Source organism: Syngnathoides biaculeatus, chromosome 3, assembly GCF_019802595.1.
Source record: "Syngnathoides biaculeatus isolate LvHL_M chromosome 3, ASM1980259v1, whole genome shotgun sequence".
Lineage (NCBI taxonomy): Eukaryota > Metazoa > Chordata > Actinopteri > Syngnathiformes > Syngnathidae > Syngnathoides > Syngnathoides biaculeatus.
Window position 1 is genome coordinate 13,174,903 of NC_084642.1, and position 18,143 is coordinate 13,193,045.

General features: G+C 40.0%; 1 protein-coding gene across 6 annotated transcripts in view; it reads left to right on the forward strand.

Annotated features, from left to right (window-relative positions):
* ush2a (Usher syndrome 2A (autosomal recessive, mild)) overlaps nt 1-18,143 on the forward strand; it is a 207,714-nt gene that overhangs the window by 150,232 nt on the left and 39,339 nt on the right. For all 6 annotated transcript variants that reach the window (XM_061814395.1, XM_061814394.1, XM_061814398.1 and 3 more), the window contains 8 exons: nt 1,212-1,410; nt 6,898-7,005; nt 8,105-8,288; nt 11,865-12,022; nt 13,940-14,104; nt 14,802-14,964; nt 15,651-15,868; nt 15,950-16,086. In XM_061814395.1, the coding sequence (XP_061670379.1) occupies nt 1,212-1,410; nt 6,898-7,005; nt 8,105-8,288; nt 11,865-12,022; nt 13,940-14,104; nt 14,802-14,964; nt 15,651-15,868; nt 15,950-16,086 (1,332 nt within the window). The remainder of the gene's footprint in view (nt 1-1,211; nt 1,411-6,897; nt 7,006-8,104; nt 8,289-11,864; nt 12,023-13,939; nt 14,105-14,801; nt 14,965-15,650; nt 15,869-15,949; nt 16,087-18,143) is intronic.

Below are 18,143 nucleotides of genomic sequence, written 5' to 3' on the forward strand. Positions count from 1 at the left end.
TTTTTGTGTGTTATGACAGCGATATGGGGTAGGGAGTAATATTTCTCTTTCTACTAGTAATAGTATATTTCTCTAAAGTATAGCAGTGGAAAAAGCATGTGAATAGAACGATTAAAACATATGAACAACATGAGCGCCATTCCACCAAATTGATGCCATTTGGTTATTGTAACTAACTCCCATGAAATGAAATTAAATGTTTTTCTTTTATTTCAACTCTAAATCTAATTATGCACAGATTGAACTACTAAAACTGTATTTTTTGGAACACACACGAAAACAGTAACTGTTTGCTTATGAGATGCAAATACTGCCCCATTGGTCGAATGGCCCATAAACAGATAAAAACTATCAATATAAATGACGAGATATAAAATGGGCACATGGAAAAATCATTTTAAATTAGCTGCAACTAAACACTGGCTCAATAGAAATAAAAATAGAATTGTCTCTTGGTTTAGTCATCATATGTACAATATTCAGATTTTTTTTTTTTCCGACTAAAATATTGAAGCTTTTCTTTCTTTTCGTGTCTGTACGTGCATACGTGCGTGCACACAAGCGTCTCTTTAGCCATAGTGGACGTGTTCTAATTGCATCGCACCGAGCGGGACAGGTGGGGGAAGTGTCCGTGACAGTCTATTAAGGTGGGATATCCCTGTTGCCATTAGCGGCAGATTGCCCAGCGATTCTATGGTCTCACTTTCATCCGCCAATGACTGCAGCGCTCCCTAGTAGGCCTAAAATTTTACTTTTGATGATGGTCAGTCTATTGTTAAAGTTATGACTAGTAGTCAGGTTTTAATTTGTACAGTAGTGTGTGTGTAGTAGTAGTTTCAATAGTTTCATTGACAGTTACTTTGTGGATTGTTTTTTTTCTTTCAGAATTTTACCGGTAATCATCTTATATTCACTTCTACAAAAAATTACATAAAGCTCATAGGTAATACAGTTTAAGAATCCAACCAAAAATACTTTGTTCATATAAATTTGGGTGAAACACTTTTTTTCACCTCTTATAAGAGGCAGAAAAACAAAATGTTCTCTGGAGCAGGGCCTTTATTACATGAGACAACTAGTTCTGTGTTCATGTTTATCACCATGTATCCGTCCGTCATCTGCAACAAATGATATTAATAATAAAGTGGTGTATTTTTTGGTGGGTGTGTGTGCGCTTATCCAACGTGTGTGCATGCCCTCTACGTGTTCAGATGATAGCAGTAACAGTTCAAGGAGTCCCAGACGGGGTGCATTCTCCAGCAGTAAGAGCCTTGAGCCCCTCCTCTCTTCACGTGAGCTGGTTCCGACCTGCACGTCCCAATGGAAGAGTGCAGCGGTATCACCTGAACCAGACCGGTGTTGGCACCATATTTACACACACAGAGGCACCTGGGAATTATACAGTGACTGGTAATGAACAGTTTTTCATCTTCTTGTCTTTACCTAGTGTCAAGTTTTTTTTAATGGTTTGGCTTTGTCTTTTTGTCTATTTCCTCCTTGATCATCATTCTTTTGTACTCTGGCTCTCAGCAATTTGTTTCCTTTCGCCTCTATTCTTCCCTTCACCTTGCCCCTGCAAAACAAACTTCACCCTCTCGTCACTCCCCTTAATACTCTTCCATCTTCCCTTCTTTCCTTTGTCATTTCTAAAACGTCTCCTTGTCCGTCAACTGCTCTTCTCCCCGCCCTCCTTCTCCCGTTTCCTATCTTTGCCATGCATTTATGGATGTATGCTGTTTTGGTGGAAGCCATCTCACGATTTCCGACGCACTCTCTCTGTTGCCCACCCCCTTCCACGCATGTCAGTTATTTGATACAGTAAAGGGGACATATTTTCCCAAGCCAACTTTCTGTACTATTTGGAATGTAATATTGTCTCTGTGGTACCTTGGTGAATGTGACATATGAATTAAAATCATCTACGCTGGTAGGATAGGCCTCCTTCAGGCCTGAGCCTTAGTTGTTTAGCACTGTCACAATTTCATTGGTACAGCCTTGAATTTTGCTGAATCAGTTTGCTTAAACTAGAACAGAAAAAACAATTATGACATTGAGTCGTACGTTGGAAAGATACTGAGCCATTGCGAGAGAGTGACGGAGGTAAAAGTAAGGAATCATTAATGGGGGGCAGACACACTCCAGCTGTGCAGTCTTTCTCCCAGGACTGTGATATCAACTCTTCTGGCATTAAACTTCCTTTAACTGGAAATGTAATGGTAGTTAATGACAATGTTATAATAGCAGACACAAAAGCAAAAATACATCCCATACGTTGTGGATGTTTTTCTGTCAAGAAGCGTAAAAGCAGAGGTTATTTAAACTTATCTCAGGCTTATTTCTGTCCCTAGAGAAGAACTTGGCCTTAGCTTTTGACTCCTGAAGCAGCACTGTCAAAGTGTAAAAAAAAAAAAAAAAAAAACACGTACTCTCATATGTGGATGTTGTGTGTCCTTTCCTCCGAGGCAACCAATCAGTGGAAAGAGGCAGGTCTTTCCCAAAAATAGAAACAGCAGATACAAAATTGGGTGAAACAGTAGTAGTTGTCAGAGGGCATTTTTGTGCACAAAAAAAAAACGTTTTTTCGTTTGTTGTTAATGAAATTGACAATTTTAATTTAACTCCACGTTAGTCAGTTTATGGAGGTCTAAATAGCCAAAATACAGGACATTTGAAAGCAACATTTTCAATTATCATTAAAATCAGAAATTGATCAACTTTTTTTTAAACTAAATACACATTTATTTTGGTCAGATAGGGTAAGAAAAATATTTTCCTTGCAATTTCCTTACAGAAATGATTACTTAAGTCTCCTACCTACAGTATAAAAACTCTGATTTTACATTGTCACTGCAACATTCACAGTGAATTAAAGTATTGGCAGTATTTAGCCATAGATCTTGAGTGTGCAGAATATAGATATAAATGTCAAATACGAACATTGTAATTTTATTAGCATATTAAGAATTAGTAGAAGTTAGCTTGGATAGGCTCCACCACTCCCTTTTGGGGATAAGCAGCTTGGAAGATGGATGGATGGATATTTTAAAAAGAAATATCTTACCATTGTACTTAAATTTATCATGCACATCCTCGAATAAGAATTTTTCACTCAAACTAAGGCATAAAACCCTTTTTTTGTTTTGTTTATAAAGAATCCCAACCCTTTTCTTAACTCAGTAGTTGCTTACCACAGCCACGTTTTTCTGCCTTCTGTTGATCAATGGTATGCTTCTGGAAAAACAGCAAAGTCTCTTTATTAATAGCATTTGTAGCTGTTTGCGATGATGCCGCGTCATAGGCGAAATTAAGCATTGCTGTTCAAAGGTACCCCATGTGAATCGATATTAAGCGTTGCCATCATTAGCTTGCGATGGATGAATGATTGCCTGCAATTATATAGATTATGGCATTAATCATGTGTTTAATTGGCCTTTTGTAGGCTCATTATTAATTTACAACAGTGGGGAATAGAGTATGTTCTTTTATTTATTCATGGTTTCTTTTTTTGGTAATTCTGCCCACAGTGTGCGCTCTGATTGGTGCACGCTCCAGCAAAGGTGTCAAGTGTGTAGACGTGGTGGAAATGAGTAAGACAGGAACTTTCCTTTTCATCGAGCAGTCGTCTCTCATTAGTGTCAATAATATGTATTTTTAAAATCAAAACTTTAGCTTCATGAATTCCACTTTGGGTCGCTAAAATAATGAGATGGGGAAGATGTCTGGCAGGTTTCCTCCCCTCTCTCCTGTTCACGACTTGTCCGTCGTTCTTCACTTGAAAGACGACATAGAGGAGGTTTTATTTATATGATGTCTGAACAAATTATCCTCCAAATATTACACTCAAACCTTATGTGTTTTATCATATTAAAGGAGATTGTAATATGCTGTACATTACCCTAAAACCAGATACTTTGTAAGGTTTCAAATACACAATTATTTGTCAAAATAAGAAAACTATTTAACTTCAAACACATTCTCAATAAGTGTTATCTAAACAAAAAATACATTTTAACACAAAAAATATTTTTCGTAAATAATTTTTCAAACATATCAAGCAGGCACATTTTTTGTGTCATCTAAGGTTATGTAGCGTAATTTTAAAGCCTGAATAGTGACCTGAGAAAGGTATATTAAACTAAATACTATATATTTTCTATATACTTAAAATTGGCCCCAACATTTATATCACTAATACATACTTGATACTCCTACTCTATATTGAAATGTGTTTTAAAATTTAGATTTGATTGTGTGGGGGTCCTATGCCACATCCGCACATGTTCAAGCGTGAATGTGTTCCATTGGAGACACATCGAAGCTACAGACTGGAAGTGAAACTCTTAATTATTCAGGAGAGGTGTTATCAAAGCATCCTCCCTCCCCCTTCGCTCCCTCCTTCCCTTATTCTGACCATCCTGATTTAACCCATCATTAGAGTATATTTAAATGTCACTTTATTGCTCTCCGTGACACATACGTTGCATTTGTCCTTTCCCTTTCCCTCACTTGTCCCTACATTGCCGCCGTCGCCCTCCCCGCCGTCTGTCCGCGGCTCCTCGCGCTGTGTATTCGGTGACAGTTGGCCCCATCATCTTATCATATTCCCTGACGCAAACAAGCAGTGGCAAACTGTCAATAAAATTCTATTGTGGATCAGTTATTTTTATTGCCTTCTCCCAGACACAAATACACACACATCACATTAAAGAGGGAAAGTTAGTCACCAGCTTCTTTTATATATATATATATATATATATATATATATATATATATATATATATATATATATATATATATACATACGTACTAGAGTGTCAAAGTTATTTTAACCCCTGCACCCCCCCCCCCTCTCTCTCTTTCTCTCTCTCACACACACACAAATGTACAGACCTTAGAATGACAGTCTCCCCTAGTCCCACTGGCACCACAATGCCCTCCACCCGTTTTTCACTTGCCGGTGATCACTCTTAAAATGATTGAAGCTTCCGCTTCCTTTCCATAATCAGGCACATAAGCTAACGCAAAATGTATGAGCGGGCACATACGTGCACCCTCATCTCGCTACCCCATTCCTTGCATGTGTGGGCACGCATATATACGGGCACGCATATATACGCTCCAGTAGTTCACCGGCAGAACAACACTGCCCTCTTTAGGATGAGTGCTATAGGTCGTCCAGGTGTGTGTGCGTGTGTGTGTGTGTTTGAAGAGTAGAAAGTACATAAATGAAGTTAATAAAGCAAGTGCAGCTGGAATCGTTGTTTGTATTCATGTGTAACTTTCTGCTCATATTTTCATCAACCTTTCTTGGAGGGCGTCGTATAATACCCGCTTTATATTTAAATTGTTGTAAGCCAAGGAGGCCCTGCCAAACATGCTCTTCTTTCTCTGCATTATTCACTTGACTCAATGTGATGTTTTAACTTCTGTTGGGTGGTTCTCTGGTTGCCGTGTTGTTCAGTGTTGCGGTACATGACACATTTGCGATGCTAGGATGCGCACACGCTGACGTACACGCGTGCTTAGTTACGCGGTTAAACGGTGTGACGTGGCCTTACGATTCAACAGACAGCTTTTATCTATTTAACCCAAATGCAACCAATGGTGGGAACGCACACGCGCACTCATTGATCAGTGGTTGTTCTGCACGGGGCCCCACAAGGCATGTGAAGCAGGCCAAGCAGTAGAGAGCAATGTTCTCCACTGTGCATTCCACGTGTGTTTTTTGTGTGCGTGTGTACATTTATGTGTGTAAACATGCTCCATGTCGCACGTCTCCACATTGGCTGTGTACAACAAGCAGCTGAGTTGCACAGTAGTCCACTCCAAACAGTCACTGTGTGGAGTTGTGGGGGGGGGGGGACTAGCAGCAGATCAGTTAAATTATTTTATTGTTCCCTTCTAATGAAAATGACAGTGCCTATTTATATAATGTATATAGATATTTACAAGTCATTAGTACCTCTGTAGATCAAAGAAGAGAAAGTAAGACACTGTACAGTTAAAATATCTTTCTAATGCATGTGGGAGTAAAGAATTGATTCACTGTTTCTGGTTCTATCTATGAGATATTTTTCATTGCTTGACATGAGTATATGTATAATATATATAATATATATTTCCTCAGCAGATAACATTGCTGTGCCATAGTCTATTGTTGGGGTCATCATTTGAACTAAAACTGTTTTACGCCTTTTCATTCATCATGGATTTGATTTGCAAGCTGTTGTATGCAGTCAAGTGCTAAGTGAATGACCATAAAACATTCAGTCAAGTCCCATCACACCTTGAAGGACTTACATTTAGCAGTCTTGCTTACTTTAGAACAAGGAAGAATAACTGAAAACTTTTCAAATGTATTTTGTAAAATGTAAAAATAAATGCACCTCAATTTCCCCACAAATAAATCTCATATACACTTAAAGATCCACTCAAGTGGCCGTGTGATTTCTTTGAGACTGCACAGCAAGGAGGCCATAAATAAATCATGTCAGGATGCCGTAGCCTAAACGCATACCAAGGTATCATAATTATCATAGATCAAAAGCTGATGACATTACGGGCGTCGGACTGCTTCCATCCCGTGTCAGCGCCGCAGCTGCCCGTCTTTACGTTGTTTCATTATTGAGTTATGGCATGCATAATTTAGCATGGACAGCTATGGATCCATCCGTTGAGAGTGGCAAGAACAGAGGGAGGAGGGTGGGCGGAACTCAATGCAAGAGAACACATATATTGTGAAAATTTTCGTTTTTCCTCACGTACTATTCCCCTTTTTTGGTTTTGTACTACTCTTTCGTACACCCGTTAATTAAGGAAAACTCATTCATGCAATTGTCTATTGAATGCCAAATTGGGAATTTGTGAACATAATAATTGTCATCTTTTCTGCTTTAGGTTTGCAGCCATTCACAAACTTCACTTTTGTGTTAGTGGCCTGCACAGCCGTGGGATGTGGCACCAGTTCACCTTCCACAGGACGGACCCTGCAAGCCTCTCCCACTGGTACACAGACACGCGCACACATTTGTTTGTCGGACATGCGACTCTGAAAAACTCCAATGTTTAATGTGCAAATCATATTTTACTTTTAATTCCATGATTAACATTTCAAGCTGAAAGTCAACACTACGTTTTGTTTTTTAGAAAGACTTTGTTTTTTAATTCCTGTGATAGTCACACCTCCCCATTTCACTTTTTACAACACTGAAATATCGGCTTATGAATTTAAAACGTAATTTGCATCAAGCTAAAAAAAACAGTATGTACCCAATTTTTTTTCCAACGGTTTTCTGTATTTTCTTTTTGTGCTGCTTTCAATGTCTTTAGTTAATCGTTTTTCCCTTTAAGCCACTCCCTCCACTTATTCCTGTATCTTCATGTCACCGACGGCGCCACCACGTAAATCAATCACATCAACTTAAATTAATTAAAACTGTGTAATTTACAATAACCTATTCTCTAAGATGTGTGAGTTGATTATCAGAAAACCGTTTTAATTGGAAACTGAAAAAAATGGACTTCATGAAAATATAAATTCACATTTTTCAAAAGTGCAGGAATCCTTCGGGGGCGTTTTTGATTTACTCTTTGGCTCTCTGAGCTCATGGAGAATAATAGCTTGTCTTTTTCTGTCATTGAAACATAACGAGTGATTGCCTCTGTTTTTTTAACAAGTAGCACTTTGTGTATAAATGTCACGGCAGAGGATAACAAATACAAATCATTCGGTGCAATTCTCAGTTAAAAATTATATTTAGCTGTGTTTATTTCGGGCTGCGCAAACAAGACTTTTATTGCAAGTTATTGTGAAAGCATTTATTGAATTTAAAAGGGTATTTTAAATTACAGAATGGATGGGGTTCCTTTATCCTACCATTGACCATTTCAAGTCATTACTTCCTATACAAGATTCATTAAACAGATGATGCAATGATGTTGAATATTGTATACTGTATTTAGAGAATTTTGGGGTTAAATATTTAAATTCCTCTGTTTTATTTGCTTTGAAATGACATGTGCTGGTTCAGATGTTCTGCTACGGCCCAGCCCTGATTTAAAGTGATTAACGAATGGTTTTCTGTGCTTTCCTTCCAACTTGTAGGTGTGTGGTCAAGGCCCAGACACGTCGTAGTCAACTCATCTGTGGTGGAACTGTTCTGGGATGAGCCGGCCAGGCCCAATGGACTCGTCTCCCAGTACAGGCTGCGCAGAGGGGGTCGCACTATTTTTACCGGAGACCACCGTCACCAGAATTATACAGACGCTGGACTCCTGCCAAACCGCAGGTGCATAAGCACACCTGAACACAAACACGGCACCTGCGAAACCACACTGCACTTGTAACTTCATCATTAATTAAATTTCACATTTGCGTGCATGCATTATGTGTACTTTTGGTCTGGGTGACCCTGCTTTGTAAAGGCTCCACTATCGGTCCATCCGTGTCTCCCTCTAAGGACTGAACTCTCTATATGTCTGTTTGTGTCATTTAATGTGCAAATATTTGACATGCCAATGATGCAAACAGATCCATCCAACACGCGCGCACACACACACACACACACACACACACACATACGTGCCCACGCAATAAAAATCACAAATCCGATCTGACTTTTGCTTGCAGACAGCAGCCGAGCGTACATTTTTATGTATTTGTTTATTTTAATTTAACCTTTATTACTCTGCGCCTTTTTCTGAGATGGATTTGCTGTTTTAATAATGGGAGGTGATAAATGAGACACTCGTTCGCACCACCTGTTCTTTCCCCCTGCTTATGGATGGATGGATGGATGGATAGATAGATAGATAGATAGATAGATAGATAGATAGATAGATAGATAGATAGATAGATAGATAGATAGATAGATAGATAGATAGATAGATAGATAGATAGATAGATAGATAAAACAAAGAATGGTGTGGCTGGACTAGAGTACACAGACGAATCTAAGGACCGTGTGTGTGACGTTTAATTTTCCCTAATTCCATATTGTCTGCCAGAAGGCATTCGTGTTCTGAAGTCCTTCCCTTCACCCCTCTTTCCCAATATCCACTTCATCCATTCCCATCTTTTCGCTCTCACCTCATTCCCGTCCTCCGCCTCCCCCTTTTCCCAATTTAGCCCCACAACCGAGAATTACACCGGGAGCAGCGGCCCCATTATCTAAGCAGACTCGTGTGTCCAGGCATGACTTTGTGCGTGTGCGCACGAGTCCGCTCCAAGTGGCCATTGATTATTTATGACAATGTTGATTAGCTGTCACATTGCGCCGGCACTCCAGGAAGTTTCTAAGATGACGAGAGAATTAACCTATTCTCTGTCGCGGGCCCCACAGGACGCACACAAATGTTCACTGCCACGATGAAACGCATGCAAATAATCACAAGCACATTATTTTAATTTGTTATGCCATGGTGGTGTTTATGTTTAAGTGATCGGCTTTTTGTGGTAACTTCTCTTCTTCGTTCCAGCTCTCCTTGCCGTCATTGAATTTATCTTTTTCATGGTTTTATGTCCATGCTGGTGTGAACATATGAGTTGCTTTAATACCTTTTTCCTGACTGGCTTCTAACCCTCCGCTGAGGTGCTAATGGCCTCCTGTTTAAAACACTCAGCCCAGCAACAATAACCCAGCGCCGCCACCTATTAATGCGTGTGTGTCCGAGTTTATAGCAAATTAAGGGCTTTTAATGTTAAATGGCGGCCCACTTATACAGCTAATGTAGGCTTTAGCACCAGCCAGCCCGCCGCTCTTAAAAGGGAAATCTATCTTATGAAGTCATGGCCGAGAGAGGTGGGGAGTGTGTAGGTAAAGACGGATGGAAAAGTACGTGCGGATGATGAAGAGAGAGACATTTATATGATTTTTTGTCTTGAAAAGTAAAGCTTTATTTACATTGCTCTTCTCGGGGGAGATTACTCAGCGCATCATAAGAAAATAATTGGGGTTGAAGCACATAGAGACGGAAAAATCCCAGCACATTAGCGTGTGAAATAAAGATTGATCTGTGGTTATGGTGCGAGAAAGATAAGAAACAAGGATTTAAGTAGAGTTGGACTCTGTGAATGGAATGAGGAACGTGACGGTCCAAAATGTTGCCAGGGGTGAGGTTATGGACACCTTAAGGGTAATGAACAGGCGCTTCTAATTGACTCTGACTTCTACTGCCAGTGGAGTGAAGAAAGAACAGATGTAATGTGGGACCTAAGGCTGGTTCAGGTTAAAAGTAGTACATTTTCCTTGAATATTTTAAAGCAGGCTGGATGAGATGCTGTTATGTATAGAGGGAATAATAAACAGTGTAATGAATTTTACCCTTTTTTTTAACCACAGTGACTACTCGTCCGCTCGTTTGCACATTTTGTTGCCTCCATGGGAAAGCATATCTTTAAGTGACAAGGAACGAACCTTCTCATTCGTGAAACCCAGTCGATTTACGTACTTGATGTAATGTTTAGGTAAACCATGTACTGCTATCGATATTTCTAAGTCATCTACTCTCTCCATGAAGGGACATTATGGCTAAGGTCACCTTGCATAGAAGAGGAGAAGCTCATCCATGCTTTTCTCAAGTAGACTTGACTATTGTAATGGTCTTCTGACTGGACTCCCCAAAAAAGAGCATTAACCAGCTGCAGCTTGTTCAGAATGGTGCGGCTCAGGTTCTGACCAGAACAAAAAGGTCAGAGCATATTACTCTAATTTTAAAGTCCTTATACTGGTTCTCAGTCAGCTTTTGAATAGATTTTAGAGTTTGACTACTCGGCTATAAATAACTAAACACTTTCGGTCCTGGATACATAAAAGAAATGCTAATGGAATATAAACGCAGTTGGGCTCTGAGATCGACAGACCCACGTTCAAAAGGGGAGCACACATTTCAAAGCAAACAATATGAAGCAGCATTTAGCTATTATGTTACACGGCTATGGAATAAGTTGCCAAGAAGTGACATCGACCCCAAGTGTGAATGTTTTCTTAATTCCAAGTTAAAAACTTTTTTTTCCTCATACTTTTTAGAGCATTTCCACTTTTAAATATTTCTTGCACTGTATGCTTTTAATTTCAAATGTTTGTAAAGCGTTTTTTTATGCTTTAAGTGATGTAAAGCACATTGAGTTACCTTGTCTATGAAATGCTTAATCTAAACATGCTTTGCTTTGCATGCAGACTTCATATCCTCCATTTTGCTGCGTACACTCTTTTGCTTTGAGTTTTATTATTAATCATATTGTTCTGAGCTGGACAGAGATGTATGGAGTGCGCGTAGTCTATTGGCTACTTTGGAGAGGAGGCCAAGCTGCCACAGTGCTCTTTTCCTGAACTGAAGAGATATATATTGGTGACTTTGCCATTTTGTACCAAGCGGCCAGAAAAGAAATATATGGAGTGCTTCGCTGTGGCACCATAACTTGCATTTTCTGATCTATAGCTAGAATTACACATGTCCTCATTCAATGGTGACAACACAAAGAAGCAAAGCACAGTTTTAAGTGTGATTTTATTATTTAGATGTTCATTGAGGTGAGCTCTCACAAGCTATTTGGCGGTCTCACAAAGTTGGGTATGTTCAGCATTTTAGTGAAGGGAGTACACCCAAACAACTAACCGTAATGATTTACAGTAAGAACAAGAGGCTCAAAAATAGAACCCTGAGGGACACCACAATGGTATAAAGCCAAGAAGGACATACCAAAATAGCTTACTCTCACATGAGTGAAGCTCATGTAAAACAGCCAGCTAGTTATGCAAAATGATTTGGATAAAAATAGAACAGGCGCTTTATGCATCAAAGTTATTTTGTGTAAGCTTCTTTAGTCAGTTCCAATCAGCTCTTCTCTTATGTCTCCCCTTTAGGTATATTTATGAACTGGAGGCCATCACGGGCGGCGGTTCTGGTTGGAGTGACAAATATGTTATAAAAACACCACACTCGTGCCCCTCTGGGATCCCAGCTCCGCACAACGTAACAGTCACCGGCCCCCACTCCATCTCCTTGGCCTGGACCCCTCCCGGTGAGTCGCAGTTCAAACAGATGGATGGTCATTTTCGCAGCGCCTTCATCAAAATGGCATGCAGATTAGTCACCATTGTCATGGTGTTTAATGATATAATTAACAATGAAATACATATTTGTCTTATCATGACAGGTGTGTGTGTGCGTGCGTGCGTGCATGCATGTGTGAAGAAGCATTTTAATAGACAATAATGTCCTTTTTGATGCACCATCATCCTACATCAGTAAGAAAACAGTAAAAAGTGTTGTATAGCTTGAAGAGGAAAAAGTAACCTCATCTGGTGGATGAATGAAAACCTTATAAAAGATTGCATTAGTCTGTTGGATGACGTAGTATTTGTCGCTGAAATTATGTTTGTAAATATTCCCTTTTCTCATTGTCATTGTCACAATTGATATGATAATAAAAATGCTTATAATAATCCTAATTAGTACAACATACTGAACGGGATTGTTCCCTTTTGAATCGCCTCCTCCTTGGGTCGGACTCAAACAAAATCCCAAAGTAATTTACCAGTCACCTTCTGGCCTCTCAGGACCTGTGCACGCATACACTCACTCACACACACACACACACACACACACACACACACTTTGGGCTGCGTTTCATGCTTATGGGCTAGTGATTGTCTGCCCTAACCCATCTATCGCCGCTTGTTAAGCTCTCATTAGCATGATTTCCTATCTCGGAAACTGCTTATAGGGGCAAGCAGCAAAGACACTTCACTTTGTTGCGCTGTTGGCTTTGTGTGCAGTTTTGCTTGGGTATATTTTCTGTGTAAGTGCGTGTGTGTGTGTGTGTGTTTTTTGTGTGTGCGTGCATCACTCTGGAGATATTTCCATAGGCAGGTCTATTCTATTGTCATTATGGGTTGATTTTAAAGGTGAGGAAATATCGTCTGGGTTCTCACGCTTGGTTAGCTCCCGGAGCCCAGAGTCTGGAGTGTCTCAGACGGGTGAAAGTGTATGCGTCCGTGTGTGTGTGTGCGCGATTGTGTGCCCCGCTCTCTTATAATGAGCCTGTCTGTGTATATGTTCGTACTCAAGTGTTTGCATCTTCATGTGCATATACGTAACAAAGCGCTGACGTATGGCTATTAAAATTATTATTCTGTCGTTCTCTCATTGTGGTGGAGTTGTTGGCATAAAAGTGTAAAAAAGCATTATGGCTATGTTTTGGAAGAAAACTTGAAAATCACATCAGACTTTATTCTGTCATTCCTTCATTGTGTTGGAGCTGTTTGCGTAAGAGTGTAAAAAAAAAAAGCAACATGACTGTGTTTTGGAAGAAAAATAACTTGAAAATCACACATCAGGCTGACGTGCAGGGGAGGGCGGTAATTCATAAATATCTCTGTGTGTGGGGTCTGTTTAAAGTGTGCACATATTAAAAGTCGGTTATACCTCAATCAGAATTGCGGGAGTGTGTGCGCACCTATGTGTGCGTATGTAACTCGGAGAGGGGGTGAATAATTGAAGTCTTTCATTTGGCCGGTAATCAGTTCATTCTCAAAGATATCCACAGTTCATGAATGTTGAATTACCCATCACAATACAGTTGGCCTGAATTATGGAAAAACCTCCAGGGAGAATATTAACAGACTCAGTGTGTATGTGGGTTAGTGTTTTTTTTTTGTGTACATTTGTGTGTCTCTACCTGGTTGTGAGTCCACAGTTAAAACCTGGTTTAGGTTTTAGGATGAAATTTAAAACATACTTTGGATGTGCTAGTTGAAAAATGGTGGTGCTTAATATGGGATAAAAGCAATTCAGAGCTTGTGTATTTTTTTGGACCACTTTCTTCAGAAGCTCTGCCTACAATGTAATATTTGGCTTTACTGCCAGTAGAAATTGTATTTGGGTAATGAAATACGTAGTATTGATGACAGTTGTGCTTGTTTTCCCTTTTCCGTAGCCCACTTCAACATTAGCCATCCTGTAAGTTACAACATTCTGTTGAATCCTGGAAGTGGAGGTGCCAAAATCATCCCACATCCCGCAGGCCAAGAGCTGAAGCTCACTTTGAAAGGTCTTCAGCCTTTCAACGCCTATTATGTCCAAGTGCAGGCTTGTCAGATTGGTAAGTGTTGAAGTAACAAGAGGACAGACGATATGACATTTTAATGCGTTGGACTGGCCATTAATTTATGAAAATAATATGGGGACTGACCAATTGTATCAGTTTGGGAAAATATGGTAAATTGGGGTGGCACGGTGGCGCCTGATTAGTGCGTTGACCTCACATTTCTGAGGACTGCGGTTCACATCCCAGCTCTGCCTATGTGGAGTTTGCATATTCTACCCGTACCTGATACTAGCTGGGATTGGCTCCAGCACGCCCACGACCCTTATGAGATTTAAAAAGCTCAGAAAATGTGTGGATGGATGGGAAATTTACCAGTTTTGTTTTTTTTTTTATAGTAGAAGGATTCTGCCCTGCAGTGTTGCTATTTTCTAATTTTCATACAAATGTAAGAATGAAACTCTACAACCTTTCAGCACTCAGACTTTAGGGTTTCACTGTACTTAACTCTGCAGTAAATTCATGTAGAGCCCCATTCAGAAGTTGGGTTATGTAGTCCTTATTTCCGCTTTGTAATCATGACTTAGTTAGATGATGTGGAGTTTATTATACCTGCTCCATAGCTTCTTGTTCCTCAAGCGATTTGAGAAAGCTCAGCACAACTCTTGGCTGTATCTTTGGGGTTATTATTGTATATAGAGGACTTCTTTGCATGACAGAAATGTCACAAGAACTCCTGTTGTGTCCCATGAAGGGGGTTGTGGTGTAGGAGAGGGAGTGTCTGTTCGGACCTTAGAAACTGTACCAGAACATCTATCACCACCCTCAATAACTGCAGCTGGTGCAGCTCTCCTTGAGATCCACTGGGACCCCCCCAACAAACCCAATGGGATCATCACTTCCTACCACTTATACAGGTAACGCAAAATACAACAAAGAATGCTGGATTTCATTTATATTTCAACGATGATTACATGTCATGCATACTTCACAAGCACGAAGTTATGGTGAACATTAGTTGTTTTTTGATGCAATGTAATTTCAGGCAGGCCATCCTCTTATGTGTGTGCATGTGCTACTGTGTGTTTTGAGTCCCATCGAAGGTCGTGCTCCGATTGTTGACCAAAGAGTGTGTGATCTGGATGAAGGGTCAGATTGAATTAAGCCCTTTAAGTCCTCAGGAAACACACATTAGCATAGAAGCATGCATTCGCACTCAATCCTGAGAATCAACCAAACAGGCACTCAAGAAGCACAAGTTGTCTTTTCTGTCATGTGCACATGCTGAGAAATGCTTCTCATTCACTTCACCACACATTGAGCTATCATATTTTAAGTATATTTAAGTTTACCAGCATACTTTCATCCATTCAGAATTGGACTGGCAAATCCCATCTTGAGTCTGAGTCCCATTATGCCCGACTCCTAAACATCTTTTGTAAAACTCCTAAATTTAAGTAAAAATATGTACCAAAAATGGTCTTTATCCAGTGTCAAACATTTTCTATTCCATCCAAAGCAAAGCTGACTGTGCTTGAAATAGTGATATCGTTTGGTCACATATAGTACCTACGTTCAAAATTCAAATCTGTTCTTGGTGTAGATCCCCAGTGGAAACCGAGGAGGAACTGCTGGTTTTCATCTGGTCTAGTGGACCACTAGAGTTTTTCGATGCCAGCCCATCATTGCGGCCTTTTACCTACTACCAGTACAGGCTTGAAGCCCACAACTCTAAAGGCTCCGTTCTGAGTCAAAGGACGTCAGCCCGGACCCTGTCGGCAGAGCCAAAAGATATGACCCCTCCCACTGCCACACCCACAGGTGAGTAGTCTTAATTTTGTTTTTGTTTTTTGTTATTTTGTTTTTTTTTTGCATGTGATTTGTCCTGCATGTCTTGCACAGGTGCATACTCTATTCATCTGAAATGGAGTGGACCAAAACAGCCCAACGGTGTCATTTCTCACTATAAACTACTTTACAAAAAGCACCAGCTGGACCCAACTTTGAGTTCACCTGCAGTGACTGCACTCACTGTGGTGGTAAAAGTACACAGATGCGCACACACTTTCATTCCTTCATTCATTCACATTCCCAAATGCTTTTTTAAACGCTCCATACCGATACAAAGAGTAACTGTACATGACATAAAATGCACTCTTAAGAATAAAAACAATTGGGTAATAGCACATTTACACGATCCATTGAGATTCAATGATAGAACTACTGTACATTATATACTATAAATCTCCCTTTGGCTATGTTCACACGGTATGTCAATTCAGACTTTTTTGCCCAATGTGATTTGTATCAGATTTTTATTTCACATCGTGAACACTACAGTTCTGAGGGTTTTTTTTCACATATTTCATATGTGGCTAAAAATCGTATCTGTATCTGACATGCAATATGGACGGGGACAGTGTGCTCATCCATATGACTCACAACGTCATCAAAATGTGACAAACGTCATTATTGTTTGATTAAAAAAGACGTTACAAAAGCAAACGTCAGACAAAGTAACAGAAAACAGTTACTGGCGAAAGAAGATGTTTTACAGCTGATAAGTTTAAGAAAATGTTGGCTACGATTGCACAAAAATCCTTGACATTGTCACAAATGGGTCACGATGAGACCTACTCAAGCGGCCACATTCACTTGGGCAAACATGGCGGCTCGCAGTCACCTGTATGCAAATGATGTCACGGATGTGTTCTGTTCACAGTACAGGTCATAATTTAGTTTTTGTAATGTGAATGACTACATAAAACGATAGGATTGAAAAAAAATCCATATTGGACAGCATGCCTTGCTGTGTGCACGAGATATTGTTCATTTTTCACTCGTATTGGGAACTGAGCGCTGTTTCTAATAATTTGCCCTCATGTACAGTAGTTAAGTAGGTTAACAAAATATTAAAACACATTTTAACATGCCCAACGTCTAACATAGAACCAGGTTGTGCAGGTCTACCTGTTAATATTTCCAATGATGTTTATGCAAATGTGCATTTTTTACTTTCCATTACAAGCCTGTTGATGGTCTGTAGAGATGTTAGATACTTGTTGGAATAAATGAGCATTAATGGGGGGAGGTAAGAACAAGAGGAACGGTATCGGTAAAGAAGAAAAGAGGCGTGCAGGAACGAGAGGGGATGAGGCAGGGTGATAGATCAGCAAAAACAGGGAGGATGGAGAAAAGGAGACACAAGTATAGATCTATATTCTGTCCAAACACGTGGCCTCTTCTCCCTCCGTGACCTTTGGCGTGTCACTCATAATTAATACAAGATGTAAATGGAGACCTTTCACCTTCTCATTGATATGGAACACTTTGTGTGTGTGTGTGGTGTGTGTGTGTGTGTGTGTGTGTGTGTGGTGTGTGTGTGTGTGTGTGTGTGTGTGTGTGTGTGTGAAAGGCTCATTGACATGGCGTAGACTTTTGGTGGCGCTCATTTGTCACACACCTGCCTTCACCACAGATGCTCTTCTGTTGCAGAAACACACAAAGAGAGTGTCAAGGAGAAACATCATTGTACACAAAGTAGACTAAAAGGAGACGTTAACCTTTTATTTACTTAGTTATGAAGCGGCTTTCAAGACTGCTGGAGAGATAGAAAGAAACAACTTGGAGCATTTGAAGTGTGTGTTTTAGTCAAAGGAAAACAAAACCCATGGATGACGCCGCCATACTGTTGTATCTACACTTGACAACAAAGTGATTCACAGCCGTAAAAATACATTTTAACGAATATCTTTCATATGATCGTAACACACAACAATTTCCATGCTGAACAAGTTTCAAGAGTCAGATTAAAGAACACCATTTCAATTCCGAGGTTGAAAATGTCTTGCAGAGCACTCGAAAGAAAGAAACAACAAATCCTTTCAACTAAGTATCACACCCCCCTGCCCCTTTTTGATATAATTTCTATTCACATACCTCTATTTGTTGTGAGCGAGTGTGCATGCCGTTGGACTTGTGTGTATTGATCTCTCCCTGGGTTGGGAACTTTGCTCTGTGCCAGCCTGGTTGATTAATGGGGTCGTCATGGCAATCGGACGGAATGAGGGTACGAGCGCAGGCGGCCTCTGCATTG